The sequence below is a fragment of the Pseudonaja textilis genome, chromosome 1 (genome assembly GCF_049901715.1).
Source record: "Pseudonaja textilis isolate UNSWEBS1 chromosome 1, rPseTex1.2, whole genome shotgun sequence".
Lineage (NCBI taxonomy): Eukaryota > Metazoa > Chordata > Lepidosauria > Squamata > Elapidae > Pseudonaja > Pseudonaja textilis.
In genome coordinates, this window is record NC_141990.1 from 38,400,939 (window position 1) to 38,428,002 (window position 27,064).

The following is a 27,064-nucleotide window of genomic DNA, read 5'->3' on the forward strand; positions in this document are numbered from 1 at the left end:
TAAAAGTTGAACTTGAAGCTTTTTATTGTACAATTTACATAATTGTAAAATACAATCTATTGTACATTTACATAAAAGACATTGTAATACAAATATATTTTAAGGTAGATAATCAGTTTTCTTTACTCTCTTCTAACAAGAACTTGGAACAAGAGTCAAAAATTGGGTAAATATTGATAAAGAAGTTTACTGTTGACATGTAATAAAGTACATTATCAGTTATATAAGATTTCTAAAGGAAGTTCTTTACAAAATAACAAATACGTCTGTAAAATCCATAAAACATTGGGTTTAAGAAGATTTCCATCTCAGGAGGGAGAACACCATATGGATTACATAAGTCAGTGTGACTGCAAATGCAAAAACCTAGAAGAGAAGAGAAGAGAATTTAGCCTGGGAGTTTGGCCAGTCTAAGTCATGTGCTCCGGTGGTCATTTTCTAATTTTCTCCTGGCTTTTCCTAACTGACCTTTTCCCAAAGCAGTAGCCTTGTGGTGCATCATTTTTTCTTGCCTTTGCTATTAACTTTCAGTCCCAGCACAGAAACATGTTGTTTAGCCTCTTCTCTCTTTTTACTTTAGTACAATCAGATTTGGAATGCATCACAGGCACATTGTATGCTGATTTTATAAACACACATCATCATCATGGCATAATTATCAGCTGATCCACCACACTCAGATGATATTACTATTGCAAAATATCAACAAGCACTTTTAGCTATGAGGACTTGCTCTTCTAATGTCTGTGTAGGTTGTTTATAGAGCCACTGTATCCATGTTGCTTTGCAGATGTTCTCTAAGATTGCAATATTAAATATTATTAACATCTAAAGATTAAGAGCACTTCTACGCTACCAGATTCTCCATCTCCCAATATCTCTGATTCCAGGTTCAAATGTTCCCCCAATTTATCTAGACAATTTGAATAGCTTCCATGATCACATGCTATGCTCATGGACACATTTGTGAGTCTGGGAGTTCACAGAGTGTCAATAGCTAATCAGTGCTCACCTTTCTGGCTGACTTTCTACCCACTTGCTTTTGTAAGAATAAAATTAAAGGAGACCCTCAAGTAAGCTGCCTTGAGATCTTAGAGAAAGTCTAACCTGAAGAGCAGAATTAAGTAGGTGTGACTATTCCATTAAAATTAATCGAACTTTGTTTAATTTTAGCTGGCCATACTTTGGGTATTTTATGAGATTTGTCACAGGGCAAATGTTTATACTAGTGAAATAAATGTGAAACTCAGCTGAGTATCTTATAAGGTATCTTATAATCTAATCTTATTAACATCTTTGGACTTAACTGGGGTTCTCACTAGTACAATAAGGAGACGAGGAATTTCAGGTTATACATATAGTGGACTCCCTAGCCATGTTCAAATGAATGCATATGTTAGAGGTGCCCCAATCCCTATGGAACCAGAATTTATTACCAAGGCCAAAGTTGTGGTTCCTAAAAGTATCATAAGTTAATTAGCATCAATAAGGAACAAAGACAAAGGCCGAGCAATAAAGACTTGTCTTCAAACGCACCTAGTCATCACTCTTAATCTCAGTGTTAACTCCTCATAAGAATCTGGTTTTTGTTTATTAATGAAAAATGCAAGAAGCCATGACTGTTATTACTGTAATAAGTTATGTCCAGTACTATGTTTTCCTCTATATAACAATCTGTCCTAAGATTTATATACTGCAATTCCTAATATAATCTCTAACTCTTAACTGTTTGTTTTCCACAATGACTTGTACTGTTCTATTATTGTATTTTTTAGAGAGTGAAGGAAGGGAAAAGTTATCCTTGGCTTTTACTTTATACAATAATCCATTTATATTCTTATAGTTGACAGATTCACCCATACATACCTTAAAAGTACCTGATTGTGTTCACATTCTGTTTGAGTCTTTTTAGTTAAAGACATTTTCTATGTATACAATCTATAGGATCACCCAGAAATAAGGATGAATTCAACACAGGATATACATAGTTTTGTTTGGGGTCTTGAATTAAGCCCCAATTACTCCCAAACTATGCCAAAAGGTGTTTTATATTTGCAATAAACTTCAAATCACAGCCAAAGAACAAGCAGTTCTTAAATTTCTAATGTTCATAATGTCATTAAGCCAATTTATTTTATAACTATATATGCCTATCACTTGAGGAGAACCATAATTCAGAGACACAGCACATTCTGATCTCAAAAAGCTCCAGACTCAACCCTGAGAACTAATCGTCCATGAAAAAAAAATAGATAAGCAAACACGACTGGGATAAAGACACAAATAACCTCACTCATTATAAAACACCTGTTTAACAAAATTCTTCGTTGTAAGAGCTGTCATCCAGTCAGAGATATATCAACCTTATATCTGTTAATCCATTAGCTGAATTTGCATATTTAAAATAGCTCTGAAGGAGCCCCCAAGTATATGAGAAACTGGGTTAGTTTAAGACAGTAATTGTCTTAAAGCTATTTTTACATTTTAATAATAGAATAAGAAATTGCTACCAAATTAATCAAAAAAATGTGTATCAAAACAATTTTGTCAAAAAAATAATAATCCAGTTCACCTTGATTTGTAAAGTAAACCCAATTCTCTTTCAGTTGCCCAGTGCATCTGGAAAGCAGCAGATTGAAGAAGACAGGCCTAATTAATGAGTCATTTCAATTCTAGCTGAAGGACATATACTCACCACAGCTGCTATATCTATTTGGTATATCTTGAATAGCGAAGAATCCTTAAGTTGTACTGTAGTGCTGGCTAGCAAAACCGCTGCACTCAAATAGAAAAGTGATGCAATTATCTGGTAGAAAGCATCCTGGAGGCGAAAAAAGTATATCAGGAAAAAAAGACTTAAAAACTCTGCAGATTCTGCTATTTATAGGCAGCCACCAACGTTCCCACCTCACCCTTGTGCCACTATAAGCATCAAATATGAGCAGATGGTTCATTTTGCATTCCTTTTCAACAATGACCATTTATAAAATGCTGTAACATCAGTAATGACTATTTGCGCCAAACATGTCATTACAATACCGCAGCCTCCTTTTGTGTATGCAATGTTCTCAAGTTGTTGCCTTCAACTCATTCATAAGCCATCCTGAATCAGCTTGGACTCAACTCAGAAAAATGCTAAGAAGAATGCTGTAGCTGAATAACTCACTATGCAAAAAAGTGATAATAGGGAAAATTTGTTTTCTGAGCCTCTTGTCTGAATTATTTCATTGATGGACTGCTGACACGTCATTGTAAGTAGTGGTACAAATGGCCAAAGCATGACCAGCTTGATGATGAGAACTTCAAGAGTTGTGCAAGTTAAAAATGAAAAATGTAATAATAGGACCTATTTAATGATTTTTAAAATTATGATATTATTGAGTTTTGCTGCCTGTACATTACAGAAAATTCATGGCTTATCTTGCTATTACTGTATTTTTCAGAAGGTGAAGGAAGGCAAAAAGAGGATCAATTATCCTTGACTTAATACTAAACAAGAGGAAAGATTTACTTAAGTAAGTTGGAGTAGCAGAAAGAATAGGGAAAGCAACTATCTGACTTCTTGAGAATTTTTGATTTGAACAGAAAAGAAATGTGTATTTTGGACTTTAGAAAAAGAAACCGTGAACAACAATCTATGGTATCTATGGAGATTCAAATGACCAACTGTCTGCAAGGAATATAAATCCTTCCATTCCCCACCATCCAGTCAGAGCTGAAGAAGCTTCTTGGTTGAGAAGCGAAACGTCTTCAAAGAAAAACCAGAAAGTCTAGTTGCCTCTTGAAAAAGCACCTTTGGGACAACAATGTGTAGAATTTCATAGAAGGAAAAGAAGTTCAAGATGGGTGTGAGGGCCTAAAAAAGGAATACTAAAAGCATAATAGCAAACAAGCAATTCCACTGGATGAGGGAGAAAATAGAGGACAATAAAAGAAGTAAATGTAGCTACTTAAAAAAATTATTGAAGAAATGAAATTATTGAAGAAAGAATGCTTGGAGGAGTTGCAAAAAGGACCAGGTAACTAAGGAGAGTACAGGTTGATAGCTTCGATTAGCAAGAATAACTTCAGGCAAGCTAACATTCAGGAAGAACTAAATATTTTTAAACTTATTTTTATTTATTTATTAAGTTTATATGCCATCCATCTCACTGATAAAGTGACTCTTTGAGGCTTACAAAATGATTAAAAAGATAAATATGAAAGCAGTTAAAATTAATAAGCCTAAAATAAAAACTAAAACCAAGGGGCTAGATACAGTGGTGGGATTCAAATAATTTAACCACCGGTTCTCTGCCCTAATGACTGACTGTGTGGGCATGTGGCTGGACATGGCCAACTTGATTGATCTCACCTTTAGAAAATTTCTCAATCTAATTCACAATAAAACAGTACAATAAAATAGCACTGTTCCAATGTTTAGAATAGAATAGAATAGAAGAGTTGGAAGGGACCTTGGAGGTCTTCTAGTCCACCCTCCTGCTTAGGCAGGAAACCCTACACCCCTTCAGACAAATGGTTATCCAAACTTCTTTAAAACTTCCACTATTGGAGCATTCACAACTTCTGGAGACAAGTTATTCTACTGATGAATTATTCTGTCAGGAAATTTGAGGGGCTCCTACAAAAATGAGGGCCTCCATCTATTTTCCAAAGCACCAAAGGCATGACAAGAAACAATGGATGGAAACTAACCAAAGAGAGAAGCAACCTAGGACTAAGAAGAAATTTCCTAAGGGAGAGACCAATCAACCAATGGAATAGCTTGCTTTCAGAAGTTGTGGGTACTCCATCCCATACAAGCAACAGTTACAAGATAATTTGAAATCTTTACAGTCTAATACTGTAAGCTAACTCTTAAATACTGAAAATGCAGGATCAAAATATATAAACATAGATACAGCATTGCAACCTTATTCCAAATTAATAAAATCAATTTTGCTAATTAGAATTTAAAGTGTATTTTAAAAAACATAAGATCTCTGTCAAGAAACTCCTGCTCTGTATTAACATTTTTAAAACTCCTTCCCTGGCCTAATCCTGTCAAGAACAAGGAGAGATTCAACCTGGAAATAAACTTTCTGACAGTGAGAACAATCAACCAATGGAACACCTTGGAAGTTGTGAGAGTTTCATCACTGGAGGCTTTCATGAAGAGATTGGACTGCCATTTGTCAGAAATTGTGTAGGGTCTCCTTCTTGGACAGGGGTGGGTTGGACTAGATTATCTACAAGGTCTCTTCCAACTCTGTTAATCTGTATGATCTGTAAGTTTCTATTGTTTCTGTGCTGACTGCATTCCTGTGGTTTTGCGACTAAGTAGTTGCCTGTTAAGTGGTTCTTGGCTGTCTACCCGGAGCTATTAACTGAAGGGAGAGAGAAGAAGAAGAAAAACCTCTTTCACTTTATTTTCCCCTTTGAGTTTTAAATGGGCTAGAATTTTTCTGCTGAGGAAATGGCTATGTGGTTATTCCTTCTTTTTCTTTTCCCTTCTTTTGGTTAATTACAAACGAGCAGGAATGTCTGAGTTGTGTATGAGCTACTGAAATAGTCAGGCAAGCAGGCAGCCTTGACTATTCAGCTGGTTTGCAGAACTCCACAAAGAGTTAACAAACAGTTCTTCTGAACCGGTGTGAACAGGCTGAATCCCACCACTGGCTAGATAACATGGGGATGAGATCATCTCTCTTATCCCATCAATCACCTGCAGAGAAGAGCACCCCCATCAGGGCTCAAGCTACTTAGCAAAACCAGGTTTTAAGGCTCTTGGCAAAGTTAATGAAAGATTTGAAATAACAAAAATGGAATATGAAACTGGAAAAAAAAAGTCATGGGAATATTTCCGAGGCTGAGGAATTGCATCCTAGCATATCTGAAGAAATTAAGTGAATTAATGATCTGATCAGTGCTTCATTTATTGACTTGAGAATTCTGGAGAACTTGTGAAATATCAGATGTATGGAGAAGGAGAATATTGTCCCTATATTCAAAATTAGGGAAAAGGAGGATTGTTTGACTATTATAATGCTAATAGTGGGGAGATTCTAGGAAAAAGCATAAAGTGATCTGATAAAAACAAGTCTTGCTCCTTAACATTGTCTCATTCAATCAGGTAAATTCCTTAATAGATAATGGGGTACCTGGACTAGTTTCTTAGCAAGGTTTTTTGGAAATGATTTTCCATTGCTTCCTTCCTGAGCCTGACAGAGAATGACTGGCCCAAGGTTATACAGGTGTCATAGGCAGTACTAGAACCACTGGCCTCACAGTTCTTAGCCTGTTGCCTTAATTACTACACCAAACTGGCTTTTCTAAACATATCACTTAATTTGATATATAATAAGGGCAATATGGCCTAATGATTAAATGAATACAGAAATCATTCAAAAATCTTATGTAAAATGTGTCCATCAATGGTTCCAAATCAAATTGCAGAGATGTATCAAGTGCAGTGCCATAAGGTTCACTCTTCAGTATTTGACAGACAACTTTTTACCAATTTTTCAAATGAGACTGAATTTTGTGGGACAAGTAATACAACAAAAATCAAAATCATCCTTGATAAAGTAACAGAAATAGCTGAAAGAAATATTATGAAAGCTAAGATCAACGTGTATAACTAGGGGCTGAAAAATTGTTAAATTGTGGTCAGTATTATAATTTATCACTTGGTGGTTTGTATGTTGCATATGATACATAAATGAGAACTGATGTAGGGAATGGAACTTACAAGGATGAAAGAGCTATGAATACCAATGTTAAAATTTCTAACATACTTATCATAAGAAGTTGTGACAAGGGGACAAAATGACTATACTGATATCATCTGAAGCCATTTGCTTCAATACTTTGAGGATGCATCTTTCTTTTGTATAGCTCACCAGTTTATTCACATTGTGTGAGTTAAACTTAGGAGTGAGGAGGGATATGATGTACTGCTGTAAGATCTGGTAATTTGGAAAAAGGTGAAATTTAACATATGCAGTATTAGTCTCTCTGAAGTGACTTACCAAAGCAACCCAAGCACTTTTTCCACCATGAGCTCCACACAAATATAAGAGGAAAAGAAGTGTAGAAATTACAAAGCAAAACACAGAGACAAACATCACCCAGCCTTGATTCATGGAAAAATAAACTTTGGTAGAAGCCACAAGGATCCAGACCAGGCCACCAAAGATCTACAAGAAAATATAAAAAGTTATCAGTAATAAAAACATGTTGGCTAGGTTTTCACAGTATGAGAGAGTATGCCAAGTACGGATAGCTTGTGGTTAAGCAAGTTTAGAAATCTAGACATGGTATCTTCACAAGACAGATTGTGAAGAATGCAGTTAATTTTTTAAAAAAATCATTTATATCAATTTATTCCCCCAAAGTACTGTAGTGTACAAGATTTCCACCATCCTGCTTTATCCTTATAATCAAATACTGAGAGGGACTACCTACCTCAGTGTCACTCTCTTGAATTCATAATAGAATGAAAACAAATTTCTGATTTAGGTTTATATCAACCTCAATGCCATACTGACCTTAATGTGGCTTGAAATTTACAATAAGAGGTAGTTTTGTTTGTCTCTGGTTAACGTGGTGCCTTTGGCAAAAAATAACAGAAACTAACAGAAACAGCTCCTGCCAGTTTGGTGTCATCTGCAAATGTGGTGAATTCCCCTTCTAGAACCTTGCCTAAATCATTGAGGAAGATATTGAAGAGTACTGGACCTCAGAGAGAGCCTTGGGGTACCCACTGCATATTTCCCTTGAGGGAGTTACATTGAGGACTACACGTTGAGTGCAGTTGGTCAGCCAGTTACAAATCACCTAGTGGTGATGCTGTCTAACCTATATTTTTTGTGATGACCCAGGGCATGGCACAACAACATAAACAACACATCCAGAGAACAGTTCTCCAGCTGGGTGGGGGTTGGACTAGATGACCTACAAGCTCCCTTCCAACTCTGATTATCTGTTATCTGTTATACCTTGCTACAACTTACTTACTACATCTACACTTAGAGCCTAAAAATGGCAGATTTGTACCCTGTGTTTCCCATCAGACACCTTGCTACAACTTACTACTATAGAGCTACAGTTTTCAGGAGAACTAATAAGGTACCACATTTGTTTACATTTTCCTTTCATAACAAAGGCACAGTGGCCCTAATTATCAGTTGCAATTGAATCACAAGTGTGAGATGGGTGACTATATAAATTTAATACAGAAATACAATCATTTGTTACACAGTAATTCTGCATTGACTGCCAAAGTAAACACAGGCTTTGTTCACACAACATCCAACTCTAGTTGTAATCAATCTCTTTTCCAACCCTCATTGTAATTATAGCAGTCAGCTATAATTCAACCCTTCCCAAGAAAGGAAGGTCTTTGGGTTCAAGGACACTTTGCATTTTTGTCATGGGCAGATACACAATATTTCATAGTTTATAAACATTCCCAATAAGTAGCTACATTGCCACAGCATCAATCTTCCCTTACGCAGTTCATTGACTGTGTTTATTGCTTAGAAGGTCTTCTACTTTGCATTAATATTTTTCAAACAGCAAACAAGAGACAATTCTAGGATAGGAAAATAGGCTGCATGTACTTAGCTATCACATGCTTTATTTGAATCTGCTTGATTCAGCTTTGACAATCAGGATTTGGGACTTTTAAGATATTATGAGAACCCAGCCAACTGTGATTCAGTAAATCCTTTTAAACAAACCATGACTTTGTGTGGTGTGTTAATTGGTCAATACATTATCAACTCCCCACTTGGGACAGCTTCCTTGTTCCTTGGTTTCCCAACCTTGAAAACATTTTCATTTGTCCTTCTCAGCTCGTTTTGGTTGCTTGTGAGCGAGCTTGTTAGTAGTGTAAGTTCTTTCAAATCATCTTGCTTGAATGGATAGAAATTCCTCTTAAAGTACAAACACATGGCTGAAACTCTTCCTTCTAATGGCAACTGTGACAGACAAGCAATGCTGAATCCAATAAGGGTTCTTGTTCATACCAGTTAGAACCAAAACTCTACCGTTAAGAACCAGAGCCAAAGAGGCTGATTAGATGCTATATCCTCTTCCACCTCCCCTAGGTTTACATCTTAATAATTTACTCTGCAATTATCTGATAAATTGTTCTGTTGGGATGACTGAAATTTGATTTGGGGAGGATTTCTAGCGGAGTGCAGGAATTTATCACCCAAGGATTTTGTGAAGACAAAATAGGGAGAGAAAATTCCACTTAAATTTTCTCATCTTGAATTACTCAGAGTAAGGGCACTAAATGTACAGCACTGCTATTTTCCTGACCTATGATTTCTATCCTGCTTCAATTGGGCCAAGTCTAAGCAACTTACAAAGTCATACAAAACAAAGAAGCAACATACTTAAAGCCATCATTATAAACAAATTTTCTCTAAATTCTGTACTACCTCTTACTCTGCAAACAAGACATTATTAACAACATTATTAAAATAAATATTTTCTACTCTATATAATAAAAAATAATGGTACATGGGAACTTTAAAAAGGTTGTTCTCTAGGTAAAACACAATATTTCTCCTGACATCTCTACCGGCTAATAGAGAAAATACTTCCAATTCTAATGTAAATAATCCCTGTAGAAATTTACCAGTAATTTGGATTTCCCTGGACAACATACATCAGAAAAGGAAGTTGTGACTGAAGACACATACTTCGTCTGTAGTCTGTGTCATTCCTCTTTTCACTTAAGCCATCATAAGTAGATTCATTTGAGTGGAGAACTACAGATTATCCAGGACAATGCATGGAAATTTACCATAGCCTCATGGAGGAAATCAATAAGAGTAGGCAATTATGTAGTCGGTGAAAAAATCTGACCACTGTAGCCCCAATACACCTAAAGGCAACAGCTTTAGAAAAGGCTGCACTATATGCCCACATTCCAGACCCCACCTTTCTCCTAGGAAGAAATATTTTCAGTTCCTGGAGCTCCACTTGTTTGTGGAGAAACAGAAAATGGTGATGCCCAAGTGAGGCCAAGCAAAGGAGCCCCAGGTAATGCAGGTTTTACATTTTTCCCCTAGGTAGAAATATTTGTTTTAAAGCAACACAATAACAATGCATTATTAGCACTGCTAACATGTACTGTTTAGTTTCCTTGTACTAAATTATAATCACCAAATCTTGAAGTTTCTGATCCATTATTTGGACATCTATGGGCTCTGCCACAAAGGAGCTTTCTATTGCTTCAGAAGCAACTCTGGACCTGGATGTTCCTAGGATATGAGATAAAGATACTGTAGATAATGGGTGGGGGGGGAGGGTGAAGTAGAGAGAAAGAGAGAGGGGGGGAGCGGGAGGGAGAGAAGGCATAGAGAGGAAGAGGAAGATGATAGATAGATAGATAGATAGATAGATAGATAGATAGATAGATAGATAGATAGATAGATAGATAGATAGATAAAGACAGGCAGGCAGACAGACAGACAGACAGACAGATAATGGACAGACAATTAGGAGAGAAAGAGACAGATGATAGACAGACAATTAGTATAGAGATAGTTAGGAAGGGGGGGGGCAGGCAGGCAGGCAGGCAGGCAGATGCTGGTTTTGGAAGCCAGACCAAGTGTGGCTCAACTACAACTCATGTACCAGCAAAGCAAGGGTGTTTCCTTCTTTGCATTATAATGAAGTTGATAAGTGGCTTGTTTTGCCAGGGGTGTACTCTTGCCTCAGCCCACACCCCAAATTCAAGGCAGCCAGAATCTTCCCTATCTGCTTCCCCACAAACCCATTTGTATAGTCTGTAAAAAACAGCTTTGATCCCACTCACACCAGTGGGAAAACATGTAACCACTGTTCAGAGAAAGCCCACATATTACCTTCACCAATTCAAGTTGCTGGATGCAGCTAAGGAAGTAGAGCTTAGCAGCTTTGCATCTATTTCTTTTATTTAACTGCTCAGGTTTTCTGGTGAACTGATTAATGTATGTATGTGCTGAGAGCCTGACTGGCACACAGTTATTTCATTTCATTTAAGGGTGATGGGCTAAGGAGATTTTGTAAATTCAAAAGCTGCAGCACTTCAGGGAGCAAACATTTATTATATTTTATCTTGATAGCTGAGCTTTACCAATGGGTAGCTATTCCCAGCAATTAGAGATCAATGGAAGTGCAGAATATTGTTCTGAATTGTTGGAGAAGAAATGGAGGCGGAGAATAATTGACAGTGCCCTATAACTGTGGGTAGAATTGCTTGCAGAAGTCCAGCAAATCTTTCCACTGCCCATGTTCTAATCATTATTTCACTCATTCCACTTCTCCAGATGGCAAGAAATTCTAGGAGCAAAGATTCTCTGGATGATGAAAGATTACCAAGTTCTTTCTACCAAGTGCAAAACTGGTGTTTTGTAATATTTGCATCTATTTGCCCATAAGCAACTTCAAATCTGCCACACTATGAGTCCAAATTTGTCTTGTCTTTCTTTGCTTATACTTAAACTGTTGGTTATGCAATTGCCCTGCTTGGTTTGCAGAAAACAATATCTTCTCATTTGTAAACTTGTGTTGCATCCTACACCTGATGCACATAAAAAAAAAGTAGGCAATGCTTCAATTGTACTGTTGCGGCTGCAATTTTAACCTCCTCTGCCCCACAGACATTTCTGGAGAAGGAGAAATTCTAGGAATACAAATTAGGGCAAGGAAAGTTCAAAATGCAGAGCCAGCTTGTCATTGCTTTGCTTCTGACCAACGAAGCCAAGCATTCCTTTTCCACTGGTCACACCATTAGAGCTGTAGCTTTACAGTATATTGTGAAGAAAAGGACACAATCAGTGAGCATCTTAATTCAGCCAGTAGTTGTGTTTGCAGGACATAGGTATTCCTACATGACTGAACTCAAGTCAATTTTCAGTGTCTGCACAACAAGTTGACCCATCAGCTCACCATGGGAGCCTGAATTTCCACAGCACACCAGCCTAAAATCACGGGCTTCTGGTTGAGTATACCATGCAAACAGGATGGAGGTTCTACACCAGGGGTGTCAACCTCAATTTTATTGAGGGTCGCATCAGGGTTGTGTTTGACCTTGGAGGGCTGGGGAGGGTAGCCAGGAATAGCTGGGGTAGGAGGGTCATGGTGGGTGTGGCTGGGGTGGGCATGACACGGCCCATTTTTGACCAGCAGAGTACTGCTGGAGGCTAGGGAGGCTCAAACCAGGACATGTGGGGGCCCTGCAGGGCCTCTATGGGGCCCGTTTTCAGATGGCAGATTGCTACAAGAGGCCGGGAAGGCTGAAAACGGGCCATGAGAGGCAGCCCATTTTGCCCTGCAGAGGCACTATGGGCTGGTCCTTTTATTCCCAGGCCAGCCTTGCAGGCCAGATTTAAGCACCCCATGGGCTGAATCCAGCCTGTGGGTCTTGAGTTTGACCCGCCTGTTCTACACCGTGGCTTGGACTTGAAACCTATCACATGACTTAACTGCAACCAAACTCCACTGTTAGGCAAGAAGAGGTTCTGACTTCATGCACAAACTGGATTTCTCTGCCACGTCCTACAACTTGCAATGTGGTGGGACAAGAATAACTGCTGCTGAATGCAAGATTGGCTTTCTTAGATACAGTAAAAGAAGTTGTTTTAAAATATTTGTTGCAAGGTGTGTCACCAGATTGCACAATTCCTTTTGACCAGCTCCTACTCGATGCTTAACAGTAGCTCACTAGCTTCCCTTAGATAGGGGTTGAAACTGTTTAGACCAGGGGTGTCAAACACAAGGTCCAGGGCCTGGATCCAGCCCATGGGGTGTTTAGATCTAGCCCACGGGGCTGCCCTGAAAATAGCAAAGGATTGGCCTGTGGTGCCTCTGCCAGTGAAAACAGAGCTTGTGAAGGCTGCATGTGGTCCTCCCTAGCTCCATTTTCACTGGCAGAGGGTTGCGGGATGCCATTGCAGCCAAAAATGGAGCATGAGAGCCTGTTTTCACTGGCAGAGTGCTCAGGCTGCCACAGGCACCCCCAACATGAGTGGTGTCGAGCTGGCCATGCCCACTCCAGCCCACTGAGGTCAAACACAACCCTGATGTGGCCATCAATGAAATCATGTTTGACACCCTACTGTAAAATCTCCAGTCAGAGGTGGTATTTGCTGGTTCTCCAAACTACTCAAAATTTCTGCTACTGGTTCTCCAGAACTGGTCAGAACCTGCTGAATACCATCTCTGAGTCTACCCCAGCTTACATCTGTTAATTCACTGAGTTATTCTACCACTATCTCCTAGACATTTGGGAAGAGTACATTCAGGTCAGAATTATATAGCTTAAGACAAACAAAAGATTTTCAGCTTAAATACCCAAATGTAGGAGAGTGCAGGAATGAAAAGTAAATGCAAGGTGACATTTAAATATTCCCTACCAACACTCTTCCTCAAGTCCTGCTGTTGCCGACTTTTTTCCAGCTAACTCCAAACTCAGAGAAAATGTTTCCTAGACCCCCTTCTTCCACTAGCATCTCACCTATTGTCCCATATCTTTGTCTACTGCCAAGTTGAAGTGCTATCCATCCATCCTTGAGTTAGTAAAAACAATGACATCAATTTGAAACATTCTATTCCTCACAGCTGATCTTTATCCTACTTTAAGTCACTGGAATTACCTAACTTCCTTCCAAGATAATGGGTAACAAAACTGTCTAACACAATGCCCCCTCCCCAACCTTTGGGCACTAGGGACCAGTTCTGTGTAAATAGATTTTTCTGCGGACCAGAGGGAACATGGTCCCATGTGCCGCCTGCATCCCATGGATGGGGCATCACTTGTTTGTGCGACCCGGTTTCTGGCATGCCATGAACCTGTGCCAGTCCACAGCCCAACAGTTGGGGACCCCTTCCCTAACAGATTTGTATAAAAGTTGTGGCTGTCTTTTTAGTCTGCCATGATAATCTGTTTTACTAACAACGTAACTCAGAACAGTGTTGTAACTGTTTCATTGACATGTGCTGGGGATGAAATGAAGGCAAGACTGCAAGTACAATCAGACAAATACATTTATAGGACATGTTTATGCTGTAATTAGTTATAAGTGGGGAAAAGCCATTAAGGAAGTCTTGAGAATCTTAAAAAGCCCAGCTGATGCATCAAATTCAATCAATATCTTGTTTCTTACTATGATTGACCAGACACCTTTGAGACAACCATAGGCTGGGAACTAGTGTGCAAAAGCTGAGCAACACTATTACACCTTGCAGTAGCAGATTCGATTGTTTTAATTATTCATTTGGAGTCCACAGACTATATGTGACCTTCGGTTAATAAGTTGAATGCTACATTCCAAAAAGTTGCTATAAACAGGATAAAAAGTTAATGGGATTTAGACAAAATCTAACATTGATTTGATGTAAAGTTAAACATGGTTACATAATATTACTTAAATACAATAAGATCCTCACATATTTAATGACTTATTCCTTATTTCACATTGAAAATTACAATTTGGACATGATTTTGGAAGTATTAGAGATCATATCCAAATACTTAGTTGCCTTGGCACTTCAGCGTGCACATAAATACCCCGTTTTATGCTGTTTGGTAAATCCTTTACTTCCCTGAGCTATTTGTAACCATTACTTCAAGGTTCCACCCTGTCCAGTCATCTCCAGCTCAGAAGCTTCACGTGTGTATAATTCCCACCCACCCCCAATGTGCTCACTTTATATTTCTTATATTTCATATATATGTCACAGTGGAAAGAATTAATATAGTAATTGGATCAATCTGTCCTGAAGAAAACAAATGAAATTTCCTCACATCATTCATATTATTCCAAAACCATCTGATATCCAAAATTGGGTGGAACAGCTAACATACGTTATCCTCAGAGCCTCAAAACAGCAGCACTTAAATGGCTTTGTCTTTTACTGGGCTAAAAGTTCACCAAAGGAGTACACAAAAGTAAATAAATTGCTTTCTTGTGAAATTGGCTAGTGGAGGATAATGTCAACTGAACCTAACTTAGATGTTTGCTCAAACTACTCCAACAGATTAAAAAGCCAGAGAATAATGCAAACATGATTGTAAGGCTGTAACTTTGTCACTTGTATCCGTACGATTTATATCGACTGTTTCCTAGTATGATTTGATTGCTTATTGAACTATATGACTATCATTAAGTGTTGTACCTTATGATTCTTGACTCTTGACGAAAATATCTTTTCTTTTGTATACACTAAGAGGATTTGCACCAAGACAAATTCCTTGTGGGTCCAACCACACTTGGCCAATAAAGAATTCTATTTTATTCTATATTCTATTCTTATACTGGTAGTCCTCAACTTACAACAGTTCATTTAGTTCAAAGTTACATCATTGAAAAAAGTGACCATTTTTCACCCTTACAATTGTTACAGCATCCCTGTGGTCACGTAATCAAAATTCATACACTTGACAACGGACTCATACTTATGACAGTTGCAGTGCCCCAGGGTCACATGATCTGACAAGCAAAAGTCAATGGGGAAACCAGATTCACTTAACCAATATATTATTAATTGCAGATGATTCATTTAACAACTGTGGCAAAAAAAGATCGTAAAATGGGGCAAAACTCACTTAACAAATGTCTAACTTAGCAACACAAATTTTGGGCTCAATTGAGGCCTTGTAAGTCAAGGGCTACATGTCCTGAACTCTACTGGCCATTTTACTACCATCCTTCCATTCTGGAGAGGTGCTGTTGGAACCCCTCACTGTCCCCTTTTAACCATCTAAAGGATGTATTAGCAGTAACAAACTTGACTACTTCACCTGTCACCTTACTTTTTTTTATCCTATAGTGTAAACCAAGGCTGCCCAATTAGAACCTGCCTGAATACCACCTCTGAAGCTGATTAAGATCAACCTTGGCCTATGTAAAAAAAAGTGTAAGAATACAGAATTCTTGAGATGTTCAAGCCATCTGGAAAACAAGGATCTCTTTTCGAACAGGTTTTCTGAAGAAGAAGGACTTCAAATCATGCATACAGCATCCTTCATATCCACAATGGTATATTCCAGGTACATTATATTGCAACCCATTCTTCCCTTACCAGGTACATTTTAGATGCATTGAAATTATAATTCTATAGTTCCTAACCAGCACGAGTCATTGGATATTCTTGATGGGAATTCAGGGGAGCCATTGTCTCAACACATCCTGAGGGCAGTAGGTTTGGAAAGGCCATATTTATTTGATGCATACAAGTAAAAAGACATAACTCGCTTTAACCTAATGCCACATTCCAGCTTATGAATATTATGAAGGATATTGAATGTCCCAAATTCAAACATGATGGCAGTCAATATTTCTCAAGTGGCCATGTGAATTTTAAAAGGGCAGACATGGGAGGAAGAGGGGGAGGGGGAGGAGAGAGAGCTTTGCAAATCAGTAGACTAGACTTTGCAGATTCATGGCATAGGAGCATGCCTCTATATTCTTGTTAGCTGTTCTACAAATGCTCTCAACAAAGTTTGGTCTTTTTTTTTAAGACAGCCTGCATCAGTCTATCACAGGTTACCTGGTTTAACAGGTTTTGAGCAGCTGCTCCACAGAAAAATGCAATGGGCCATTAATTCTTCTTCCCCTTTCCTTCTTCCCAGCACTGGAGCCATAAGTCTGCCTTCCCCTCCCTCTTCTTTATCTTTGCTCACTATCAGGTTTTCTGCTATTGTATCAGGTATGTGGGAAGCCAATTTTAAACAACCAAACTATGTACCCATTCGCTAATCTTTCACTGAGTGGGCACCACCTCTATAAGCCTTACTATTTGCTATTTCCCCATGCCTGCAGTTTATTATCAGTTTGTTTAAAGGTGAAAATAAAGCTGGGTGTGTTGGGATCTTGGGCTTTCGCAACAGGTACACACCATGACCACCTCTTTCTTGCTACCCTTAAGCTTTTGGGATAGCCCAAACACATCAACTATTGGGTGAAAGTAATGTCAAAGTACATTGCGTTTATGCACAGCAGCTTCTAAACTATACTCAGGCAACATACTCATTGCTCATTTCAAAGTGATAGCACTCCCATTAAGAGAGTATCCCATGATACTTACCCATTAGGAGTAATAAACTATAAGGAGTCCAGAAAATTTCTTCATGGAGGCCAAGCATGGAAGCCTTCAGGTATGAAACCAAGGCCAGAGCACTGTCCCACTTTGTCCCTTAGTACCTGATATCGAGAGAGTCAGTATGTCTCTATCAGTAGCAGAGACAGAATAGTTGTATTTTGTAATCTTCCTTTGAGTCCTGTATCAGTACATTATGTTCCATTTTTTAACTGTTCCTGTCCTTCCTTTCTCAAATACTTACCTTCTGCTGCAATTGCAGAAACTCCAATGGAATACATTTCTGCAACCCAGTACTTATACATGGTTAACTTTTCTGTTGTTTGAGACATTTAAATAATTTTAAAAACTCTTTTCTTGAGAGACAGACATAAATGCACAAAGGGTGGATACTTCTGATAAAATGGGTTAAAGTGTGCCTGTAAAACCTGTGTTATAAGGCTTACCTGTTAAGTTTTAAAGTCCCGCCTAAATTCATTTCCAAGAATTATAAAAGTTCCTCCTCACACTCTTCTTGCCTTCACCGAAAAATATAATTAACCTTCTGTTGAGGGCATACATGCTATCTCCTTCCTAGGCGGCCCACCATAAAGGCAATTTGCATCCATAATTTGTTGTTTTGTTACAAAAACAGTGTTTTTCAACTTCTGACAGCACTAGCCATTCCAAATGGCTAGGCTTCAACTATCCCAAAATAAACTGACCTCTCTTACTGCCCACCTGAAGCTACTGCAGACACATTCCCTTCCCTGGTTAGTGGCTACTTGTTTTCAGAGCTGCTCATTGTTAGCAGGATTGTCTCACTGTACCAAAGATCTCTGTTGCCTCTCTTGCCAAGCTAGACAAGGCGGGAAATATGGGGAGAGAAGGAAGAGAACCGGATGTTTTGATTGCCAGTTCTCCCAGCACCACAAAGACTCTCTTCTTCCTACAAACTGCAGAAGAGGAATGCAGGTTTTCTCCTGTCAATTCCTTGATTTTTGTGGTGTTAGAGAACTGGTAGCAAAGAGGAATTCCCCACTCTCACTCTTCCCTCAATACACAAACTTTTGATGTAGACAGAATCTCTGTCCAGGCAGAATAAAGGTTGGAAGTGCAGCCATGGCTTTTTTAAGGCAGCATAGTATTTTTGTCTGTTCCTTTACATCAGAGGAAATTATTATGCTATATTGTGGAAGAGCTTAGTTTGTATTATAAGGCTCAGAAATTTAAGTAGAAATCAGGAAATTCCTGATTCAAATAACACAGAACTGAAGAAGCTTCTTGGATGAAAAATAAAATGTCTTCAAGGGAAAAAAAAACCAAGAAAATCCAGTTGCCTTTTGAAAAGCACCTTTGGGACAGTGTAGGTTAGAAGTAAAGTTGAATTGTTGAATTGTGTTGTTTTCATGTTTGTTTGTTCGTTTGTTTGCTGTTTTTGTGAACTGGGTTCCCTGAAACCTAAAAATTATAGGGTATACAAGCTGCCTTAGAGAGTCAAGAAAATTGCAGACAGATCAAACATTGGTGGGATTCATTTTTTTTTACTACCGGTTCTGTGGGCATGGCTTGGTGGGCATAGCAGGGGAAGGATACTGTAAAATCTCTAGTCAGAGTTGGTATTTGCTTCTACTGGTTCTCCAGAACTGGTCAGAACTGGTCAGAACCTGTTGAATACCACCTCTGAGATCAAGAGCATTATAGGAAAATAAAATAATATGTCATCATTCAACTTAGTCTGCTGTCTTATCCAAAGGCTATTTTGTTTGAAGAAGGACTTAAATCTGGAATCAAATTGGAGAAATTTCTTGTTTGTCAAAAAAAAATGAGTTTGGAAAGGGGAATAATCTTGCTACATTCATTAAATGTGATTCAAAAAACGATCAACTCCATCTTACATATCAACTTTTTCCAGCCTATCATTTTCTACATCTTGGGACCACAGATCCCAACCCGCACCCCCCCCCCCATATATACTTAATAAAGACCTATTAATTCTAGTCTCAACATATCTGGAAGGAACCAGGTTAGGAAATGATAACATGGAGCTGTGACTGATCAGGTGTAGATTGCTATTCACATATTTTAATCTTTCAGTAGGTATTATTGTGTGAAAATGGATCATATAACTTTTCTGCTTCAGTATTCACTCTATTCAGAAGTCTCTTATTTACTTACATATCCACAGTATTTTATAGGCAAATACAAAGTCTTCCATTTGCTTTTAAAAACCTATTAAAACTAGGATTCCCAGATTACTGGGAACAGATTACTGTTGGTTTGTTTTTCCCTCCATAAACATGCCATGAATTTTACTTTCATTTTTGGATTTCTCACACATCATGGTATTTGTTTAAAAATGCAATCACATCTGTTGCATGAAATGTTTCTTACATGCAATGATAATTTTAAAAACGATGATTTAAAAATGCAATCATATCTATTGCAAGGAATGTGCAATCTATTCCTTTCAAGAGTCAAAGGACAAGAGATGGTGCTATTCCTGTTGTATATCAATACAAAAAAACTGACTATTTCAGCAAACGTATAAAACAAGTTTCAATTTAAGCAACTTAAATTCCACCCCCACCCAAAAACAGGCATGCAGTACAAGCTATATTTGATCTCTCCAACCATCCCCTTAGTGTTCTTCTTGACCAAGAATTGGATTTAGTATAAGCATATTCACAGTATAAGCATATTGCTAGATTTCAGGCTCCCAAGAAGTTTGGAGCCCATCAAAATATTTTAATTGTACAGGGTTAACTTGACTCGTAAGCTAGGAATTGGTAGAAATTTTATAGGCATGGCACAGAGATATTGATCATTTATTTATTGAATTCTATAGAAATTATTGGAATTATCCAACTCAAACAGTGTGATTCTGAGCAGTGTGCAACAGAAGAGTAACTATAAACTTAAAGAACCATGTGACATTCAAGCCATGTAACATTACAATAATCATACAAGAATAACCTGAAATGAAATTTTTGACTGTGTGCTTTCAGTGTTCAAGTGTCTCTTTATACAACTGGTAGTTCAAATTTTTAGCATTTTCTTCTTACTCTTTTCATAAATATTGGCCTTTGTGTAGCACTGGATAATATTGAGGCTCAGCAGTGTTGAGGTTTCATGGAACTGTCAAAACTAGCCTAAGAATCACTGGTACTTAGCTTCTCACATGCAGTCACACCTCACACGTGCAGATTCCAGTGGAGTGTACCAAGTACTTTTACTGACATTTCTTTCCACTCTTATCTTTCTATCCACATAGCTTTGGAATAACAAAAAAAAGCTAACTGGAAAGTTTGAACGAAATCAAAAAATACCAAATTTTCTAAGTGTGATCTATCCAATTCTCTCAGTATTTGAAAATGACAACTTAGTAATTATTAACCATTTCAGAACCCTTTATGAAATAAAATATCTGAAAGCAAGTATTCCATGTCTCAACTTACTTCCCACAGAAAAGGTTATATGTCATCCAGTTTCACCTCTACTATTACCTAAATAACCTCATGACAAAACATGGGGGCATCCAGCGTGAGTCATGGCTGACTGAAGACATCTCACTGAACAAGTGGGGACAACAACCACTGTGAAGAATTCAAGTCCTTTGAATTTCTTCAGAGAAGGGGTGGTTGGGAGATTGACCATGAGTGCTCTCCACCTAAATCTCCAGGGGATTTTGTTTCATTAGGCAGGCACTGCTACTGAAAAGAAAAACTTAGGGATTCCACAAGATTGCATTATCTGATAGCAATAGGAACAGTACTTGGACTTACATACTGCTTTATAGTGCTTTGTAGCCCACTCTAAGCAGTTTAAAAGTCATATTGCCCCCAACAATCTGGGTCCTCACCTTACCGACCACAGAAGGATGGAAGGCTGAGTCAACCTTGAGCCATTCATAATCAAACTCCTGGAGTGAACGGTGAGTTAGTCTGCAGTACCATCATGGCTCAGTGATAGAAGGGATCCTGAGCATGGCTTCTCTACTAGATCTGCTGGGGAAAGCAGAAACAATGGGAGAAAAATGGTTCTGCAGATACTCTTCAGGCTCTATGCTATGTAGAGTTTTACAAGTGATAACCATCATCTTGAATTGAGTTGAACCCAGAAGCCTACTCAGAACTAGTGAGCTCCTGGAGCAGTGATGATATTCTGAAAAAATAAGAGAAGCCAATAACTACTCACAAAACTACATTCTGCACCAATTGCTGCTTTGAAGTGCCCTTCAACAGTAGCTTCATGTACTACAAAGCATATTACAGTAATCCAAATAGGAGGTGATTAAGGCAAGATTCCCCATGAATAAGGACTCCAGATCCAAGTATGGGTGGAACTAGCATGTGCAAAATGAACTTGTGCAAAAGCCCCCTTGGCCATGGCTGCCATTTGATCTTTGCACAGAGGCTGAAGAGGACCCCTAAACCAGGCACCAACTTTAACTGGGAAAGGGCACCACCATTCAGAATTAGGATGCAAAGTCCCCAAAAATGGGATGCTCTAAAACCCACATCCATTCAATCTTGCCAGGGTTGAGCCAAAAGCTGTTTTTCTCTTCCAGACCATCATAGCCTCCAAGCAATGGTAAAGGTCTTTGACTATTGCCTGATTAGCTCAGAGTGGAGAAGTACAACTGGATATCATCAGCACACTGATGATGATGCAGCCCATGTTGATGATTACCTTGCCCAATGGGTTCTTGTAGATGTTAAATAGAATGAGGGGAAAAGGTAGAGACCTTAGGCTCAACTTGCCTCCCTTCACCTAACATTGACTGGAATCAGTTCTGGAGAAAGGAGAAGAACCACTGTAACACAGTGCCTCCCTTGCCCAACCTACTGAATTGGTGCAGACTGATTCATGATCAATTATATTAAAAGTCACAGTGAGATCAAGAAGGACCAGGATGGATGCACTATCCCCATTTCAAATCCAACAGAGGTCATCGCCAAGCACAATCAATGCTGTTTCAATGGAATATTCAGTCCTGAATTTTAACTGAAAAGATCCCAGATAATTTACATCTTTCAGTGCCTTCTGCAGCTATAATCCAACTACCTTCAGTAAAAATTGTCCAACATTGGATCCAGTATAGTTCTGTTAAGGAGAGGCAAAAAAACTGCCTCCTTCAAGAGACATATAGCCACCCAATTCCCATAGAGAAGTATTCACTTCTGCACAAGCCCAGCCACTTCCATCTCCCAGGAGACCTTAATCAACCAAGAAGGACAGAGATCTAAAATACAGGTGGGTGAATTCACCACTCCAAGGACCTTTCCAGTTCATTAGAACCAACAGAACTCTTAGCATTCTTTCTAGTTAACCAGGTAAGACTGTCCCTCAGGCAACTCCACAGAACCTGTACAACTGGATTCCAACTCTGAATAACTTTATCCAGTAAATGGTCTAGAATAATCTTCTCAGTGGCCCTACAAGTGATCCTATGTCTCCTCATTGCCTAGAAGGGACTGGATCACCTTAAACAAGGCCACTGGCCAGCTTTCTCAGGACATCATAAAGGTAAAGAAATAACTATTCTTCATGAAAGATATCACATGAAGTAGACCTTAAGGAAGGATTGTAACATGTCAATCAAATTCACCCTTTGTTTTTCTTTATTTCACATACTGTCATCTGGACCAAAAGAAAACATGTCTTGGACACCTTCTGTGTACCATCTTTCTGGAAAGGTGTGTTGCCATTTCCCCCATCAGTCTTTTCTTAAGGCTAGGGGTAGCAGATTTCTCCTTAGATAATTTTTTTTCTTATTCTTTTGGCCCTTCAATTTGGCCTAGAGACACCATTTTCACAACTGAGGAACATTGGGTTTGGTTCAGTGGTGGTTGTAGCTTTAGGATACAGGTTTATTGTTTAACAAGTTGGACTAGCTAATTCTCACTTGCTGTTTCTTTAACAAAACATTCTATTCTGCTCCTGAAATCTGTATCATGATCAACTTCTTAGAGATCAGAAAGAATTTCAGTGGGTGGTGAGATATCAATAACATTCAGATGCATTAACCAAAAAAATGGGACAGAAATCTGGGACATCATTCAACAGATAAGCAGAAAGGCAGCTCTTTTGGTTTAACCCACTTTGAAGAATTTGAAGCAATTCAAAATATATATTTTTAAAACTCATTAGATTTAGAATCTAAAATAGTGTCACTTCTGTATTTATCAGATAACCCAAACAGCGGGAGGCTAAAATTGTAACCATTAAGGCAAAGTCACTGTTATTCATCATGTAATCCTTTAGATTTAAAAGCAAGATTGCAGCATAATACTTTTCCTTATAATTTGTATTAAAGTTTTAATAAACATAGTAACAACATAATATAAACTAAACTAAAAGAAAACAATTTAAAAAATTCAGAAAGTGCAGGGGGGAAAAAGAGGGAGGAAAAAATAGAAGAAGGAAAAAGTCCAATTGAAAAGACATAAATCTCTGGTAGCTCTTACTGGACTTTTTGCTTAGGACTGAATGAGGATTTGTTTGTAGATTCAATATGGGAAGAAGAGATTTTTTTCTCCACTACATTTGAATTTTTTCTTTCATAACATAATGGGTTTCTTAGACTAAGTATGTATCTCGCACTCTCACCTTACAACATAGCTGGGGATTATAGTTATAACATGCTGTACATTTGTATTTTTGATAAATACATAATGAAGGTGGAATTCATCATATTACATAGTCCAATCGGAAAAGATGTCACCCAGTCCATCTATGAATGGTATGAATTCAAATGTTAAAGGTATTGCTCCATTCAGAGATTAGACTCTTAATCGACTAATATAGTGACCTGCCGCAATCCCTAGAAACACCAGAACTAATGCAGCAAAGGTTTTGGAATTTCCCCATAGTCTGTCCTGTTCAGAAGTAAGTAAGCAGGTCTATGTCAACAACTCCTAAAACAGAAGGAATTGGTAAAAATAGCTGATTTAATGTGGCTTGCATGTGAAAGCTGAGATGTGTGTTAAAGGTTAGCACCCCTCCCCCTAGAAGAATGAAATACTTTGAGAAATATTAAAAGGCAGTACATTATATTTCCCTAAAGGAAGAAATATGCTCTTGGAGACAGAAAATAGCCCCTGATGAGATAAAAGATAAATAGCTCTATTCATAAGCAAATACCCTCTCCCAAGATCCAACACAGGAAAAAGCCATTAAGCCACAATAGGAATTGCCCAAAACCCTTTCAGAACACAAGACTCTTCATTGCATCATCTCAGCAGTTCAAACCAAATCTGGGAGCTCAGACAACCGCAGCTATGACCTCTACATAACCCCTACATGGCACCATGGGAATCTGACAACAGCCAATACATGTTCTTGCACAGGAACAGGTAGTTCAAGTGCAAAGCCCAAGAGAAGGTATAAAAACCCCTTACTTTCCACTCCATGTGGTCAACTGCCCAGGACCTTAAACCCATGTGGTTCTGCTTCATCATTAAACCATCGTTCCAATCAGCCTCAATGTTTCCAGTCTTTTTCCCGGCTTGGAATTGAACCAGGTGGATATTTCTCCCAACATGTGACACAATAATTCCTTTATTGGAACTGGAGATTCTTCTCAAGATGTGTTTTATTCAATATATGACAGCTAAGGACATATTTTTCAAAATATGCTTTCAGTTAGCATATATTTTTGATGAACACCCTGGAAAAATAGTATTTTGTAACAGGTTGAAATTTTCTATTCATCTAAGCATAGACGAGTTATTTAGTCTCTCTTATTGTATTTGTCATGTTATTTTTATTTTGATTACTAAAATATTTACACTTTGTAGTTAATCTTTATTTTCTGGAAAAGAAAAGAAGGTTTGTGTGCCTTCTATTGAATGAGAGGTTTAGAAAAAGATGGTTTGAAGGCCAAATTGTACATGAGAATAATCATGCCACTGGTGTTTTTGAATTACTGGATACAGAAGTCCATAGAATAACGTGTCTTTTTCTTCTCCTTGGTAAATCAGTAACTAATGGCCCCTCCAGGGTGTGAAGAGAGAATTTTGAAAGTCTTTTAGGGAAACTGTAGGACTAGAGTGGAAATTCCCCCTTTCTGCTGACTCTCTACTTGGCTACAGTTAAAATGTTAGAAGACAAAAACTGAATCCATTCAACACCCAAAATTACGCTCAGATGGGGTTGGGTATTTTGCCATTCAGTGTGTTGTGAAATCTTTTTCTTAGGATGTATAAACAATTACACTAAGGAATAAAATGCTTCTCAATTTGAGCAGAGCTTCTTAGAAGAATATAGCAATTGGGTTTTGATTACCTGGGATCAGGGTATTGTTTGAACTCAGTCACAGAGGCTCAACCAGTATTCATAAGGAAATGACCTGATGTGTTTCAAATAATTGCTAGGACATGTGTAGAGATTAAAGCTGTGCAAAGTATTCAATGCAGCACCCATACAGTAATAAACATTTGAATCCCTTTAACTGAAAATATCCATAACTGAACCACACCCTGCTAAGTCACTAGATTAATCTGTACAATCTTGTACTTATTATGAGCATTTAACATTTGGAGAGGGTATCAAGTCTCCCGTTGAAGAAGGAAATACTATCTTTCTGGGTAGCTCTTTAATAACTCCACTCTTAAGTCTTAAAAAAATAATAAGTAGACCTGTAATATTAAAGCAGACATAGGTAAGAGAATCTACAGGCTCTTTTAGCATGCAGATCTAAAAGGTAACTCAAGGCTGTTGTTGCCAATTAGCAGGTTCCTATAGAGATGACAGTCACTAAGCTATCATATTTTCAGGTATTTCCCTGGGAAACCACCTGTTGAATACCTTGAGGATAAATATGCCTCCTTGTTTCACTGTAAATTCATAGAATATTGGAAGCTCAAGTTCAAAACTTCACTCATTCTTGAAGTTCAGGAATGGAACCTCAATGGCTCTCTCTGCCTTATCGGTCTTACAGAGTTGTTCTAGGTGAACAAAAAATAAACTCTATGTATATACCCCTCCAAGCACCCTGAAAAAACAATGAAAGCAATAGTTTCCCAGGATGCATGAGAAAAGCTATGAGCTATGAGAAAAGAATTCTCCACTAAATTTTATCAACTCAAAAACCTGGGAGCTGCATTGGACACAAGACTGTCAATCTCTCTTAGTCTTTACAATCACTGCAACTGTTGCTACTCCTCTAGTCATTCACATCCCAAGCATGTGTTCTACATAATCTAATGTCTATTACAGGACCCAAGCACCTCCACATACAAGAATGGTATGGCTTGTTTCTCCAAAAAACAGCAAACTCAATAGACCTTGAAGATTGGTTTTCAGTACACAGGTCACCCGTTCAGCCAAATAATTAGCTACTTGAGTGCTGCACACCTGCACAATGTGCACCTGCTATGTGCATGAATTAGCAGAGTATAACCTTGAAAGTCAACTAAACATGCTCTTGGAATTTAAAAATAGAGATTTTTGAAGCCCGTCAATGTGGGGTGGAGGATGGGGCCATGTTACTTCCTTGCTAGTCTAGTTCTGTTAAAAAAAAAAACCTTGCTACCCAGCCTTACATTATTGTTTTCAAAATCTAATTTATTCCAGTAAACTATAGCTTATTCCACTAAAAATGTATTTGATATTGGAAGAAAAGGTATTAGCAAAACTGGAAAATCTAGATACTTTGCTTTCAGAATCCCTATGAAACTAATCTGAAGGCATCTAATCAGGGCTTTTTAGATACAGGCCAACTTTCAGAATAAAGATAGACAGTTTTTATACTGTGTTCTCTAGCAACTAAGCTAGATTTTTAAAAGAAGAAAAAGCTATACTCACAAATTCAGGAACAACAAGAATGTCAGGAAATGAAGCCAGAACTGAAGCACCACTGGGTAAAGCCGCTGTGGCGGTCGCTGAAGACATTGTGCTGTTTCCTTTTCAAAATCACACACAAAAGTCCTCACTCTACACAGCTAGATTCTAGTTTCCCTTCTTCCTCTTGGGTATGTGAGATCTTAACTGTTCAGCT

The 27,064-nt window shown here is 38.2% G+C and overlaps 1 protein-coding gene across 3 annotated transcripts; it reads right to left on the reverse strand.

The window, feature by feature from the left end:
- Nucleotides 1-27,064, reverse strand: MAL (mal, T cell differentiation protein (MAL blood group)). Of its 3 annotated transcripts, none has more exons than XM_026695942.2 (4): nt 26,872-27,064; nt 7,011-7,178; nt 2,696-2,821; nt 1-366 (listed from the first exon to the last, which is right to left on the reverse strand). In XM_026695942.2, exons 1-4 carry the CDS (start codon nt 26,956-26,958, stop codon nt 292-294), a joined length of 456 nt encoding a protein of 151 aa, XP_026551727.1. In that variant the 5' UTR covers nt 26,959-27,064; the 3' UTR covers nt 1-291. The 3 variants fall into 3 exon arrangements, with proteins under 3 accessions (XP_026551727.1, XP_087787628.1, XP_087787623.1); XM_087931502.1 differs by lacking the exon at nt 26,872-27,064 and adding an exon at nt 14,789-14,900; XM_087931497.1 differs by lacking the exon at nt 26,872-27,064 and adding an exon at nt 10,162-10,235.

Bases quoted from the DNA above. Each gene is read 5' to 3' on its own strand.
- MAL (XM_026695942.2), bottom strand. From the start codon at position 26,958: ATGTCTTCAGCGACCGCCACAGCGGCTTTACCCAGTGGTGCTTCAGTT. The intron at 7,179-26,871 runs GTGAGTATAGCT...ATTTTCTTGTAG, and splicing joins TTCTTGTTGTTCCTGAATTT to ATCTTTGGTGGCCTGGTCTG. The intron at 367-2,695 runs GTGAGTATATGT...CTTCTCTTCTAG, and splicing joins AAATAGATATAGCAGCTGTG to GTTTTTGCATTTGCAGTCAC.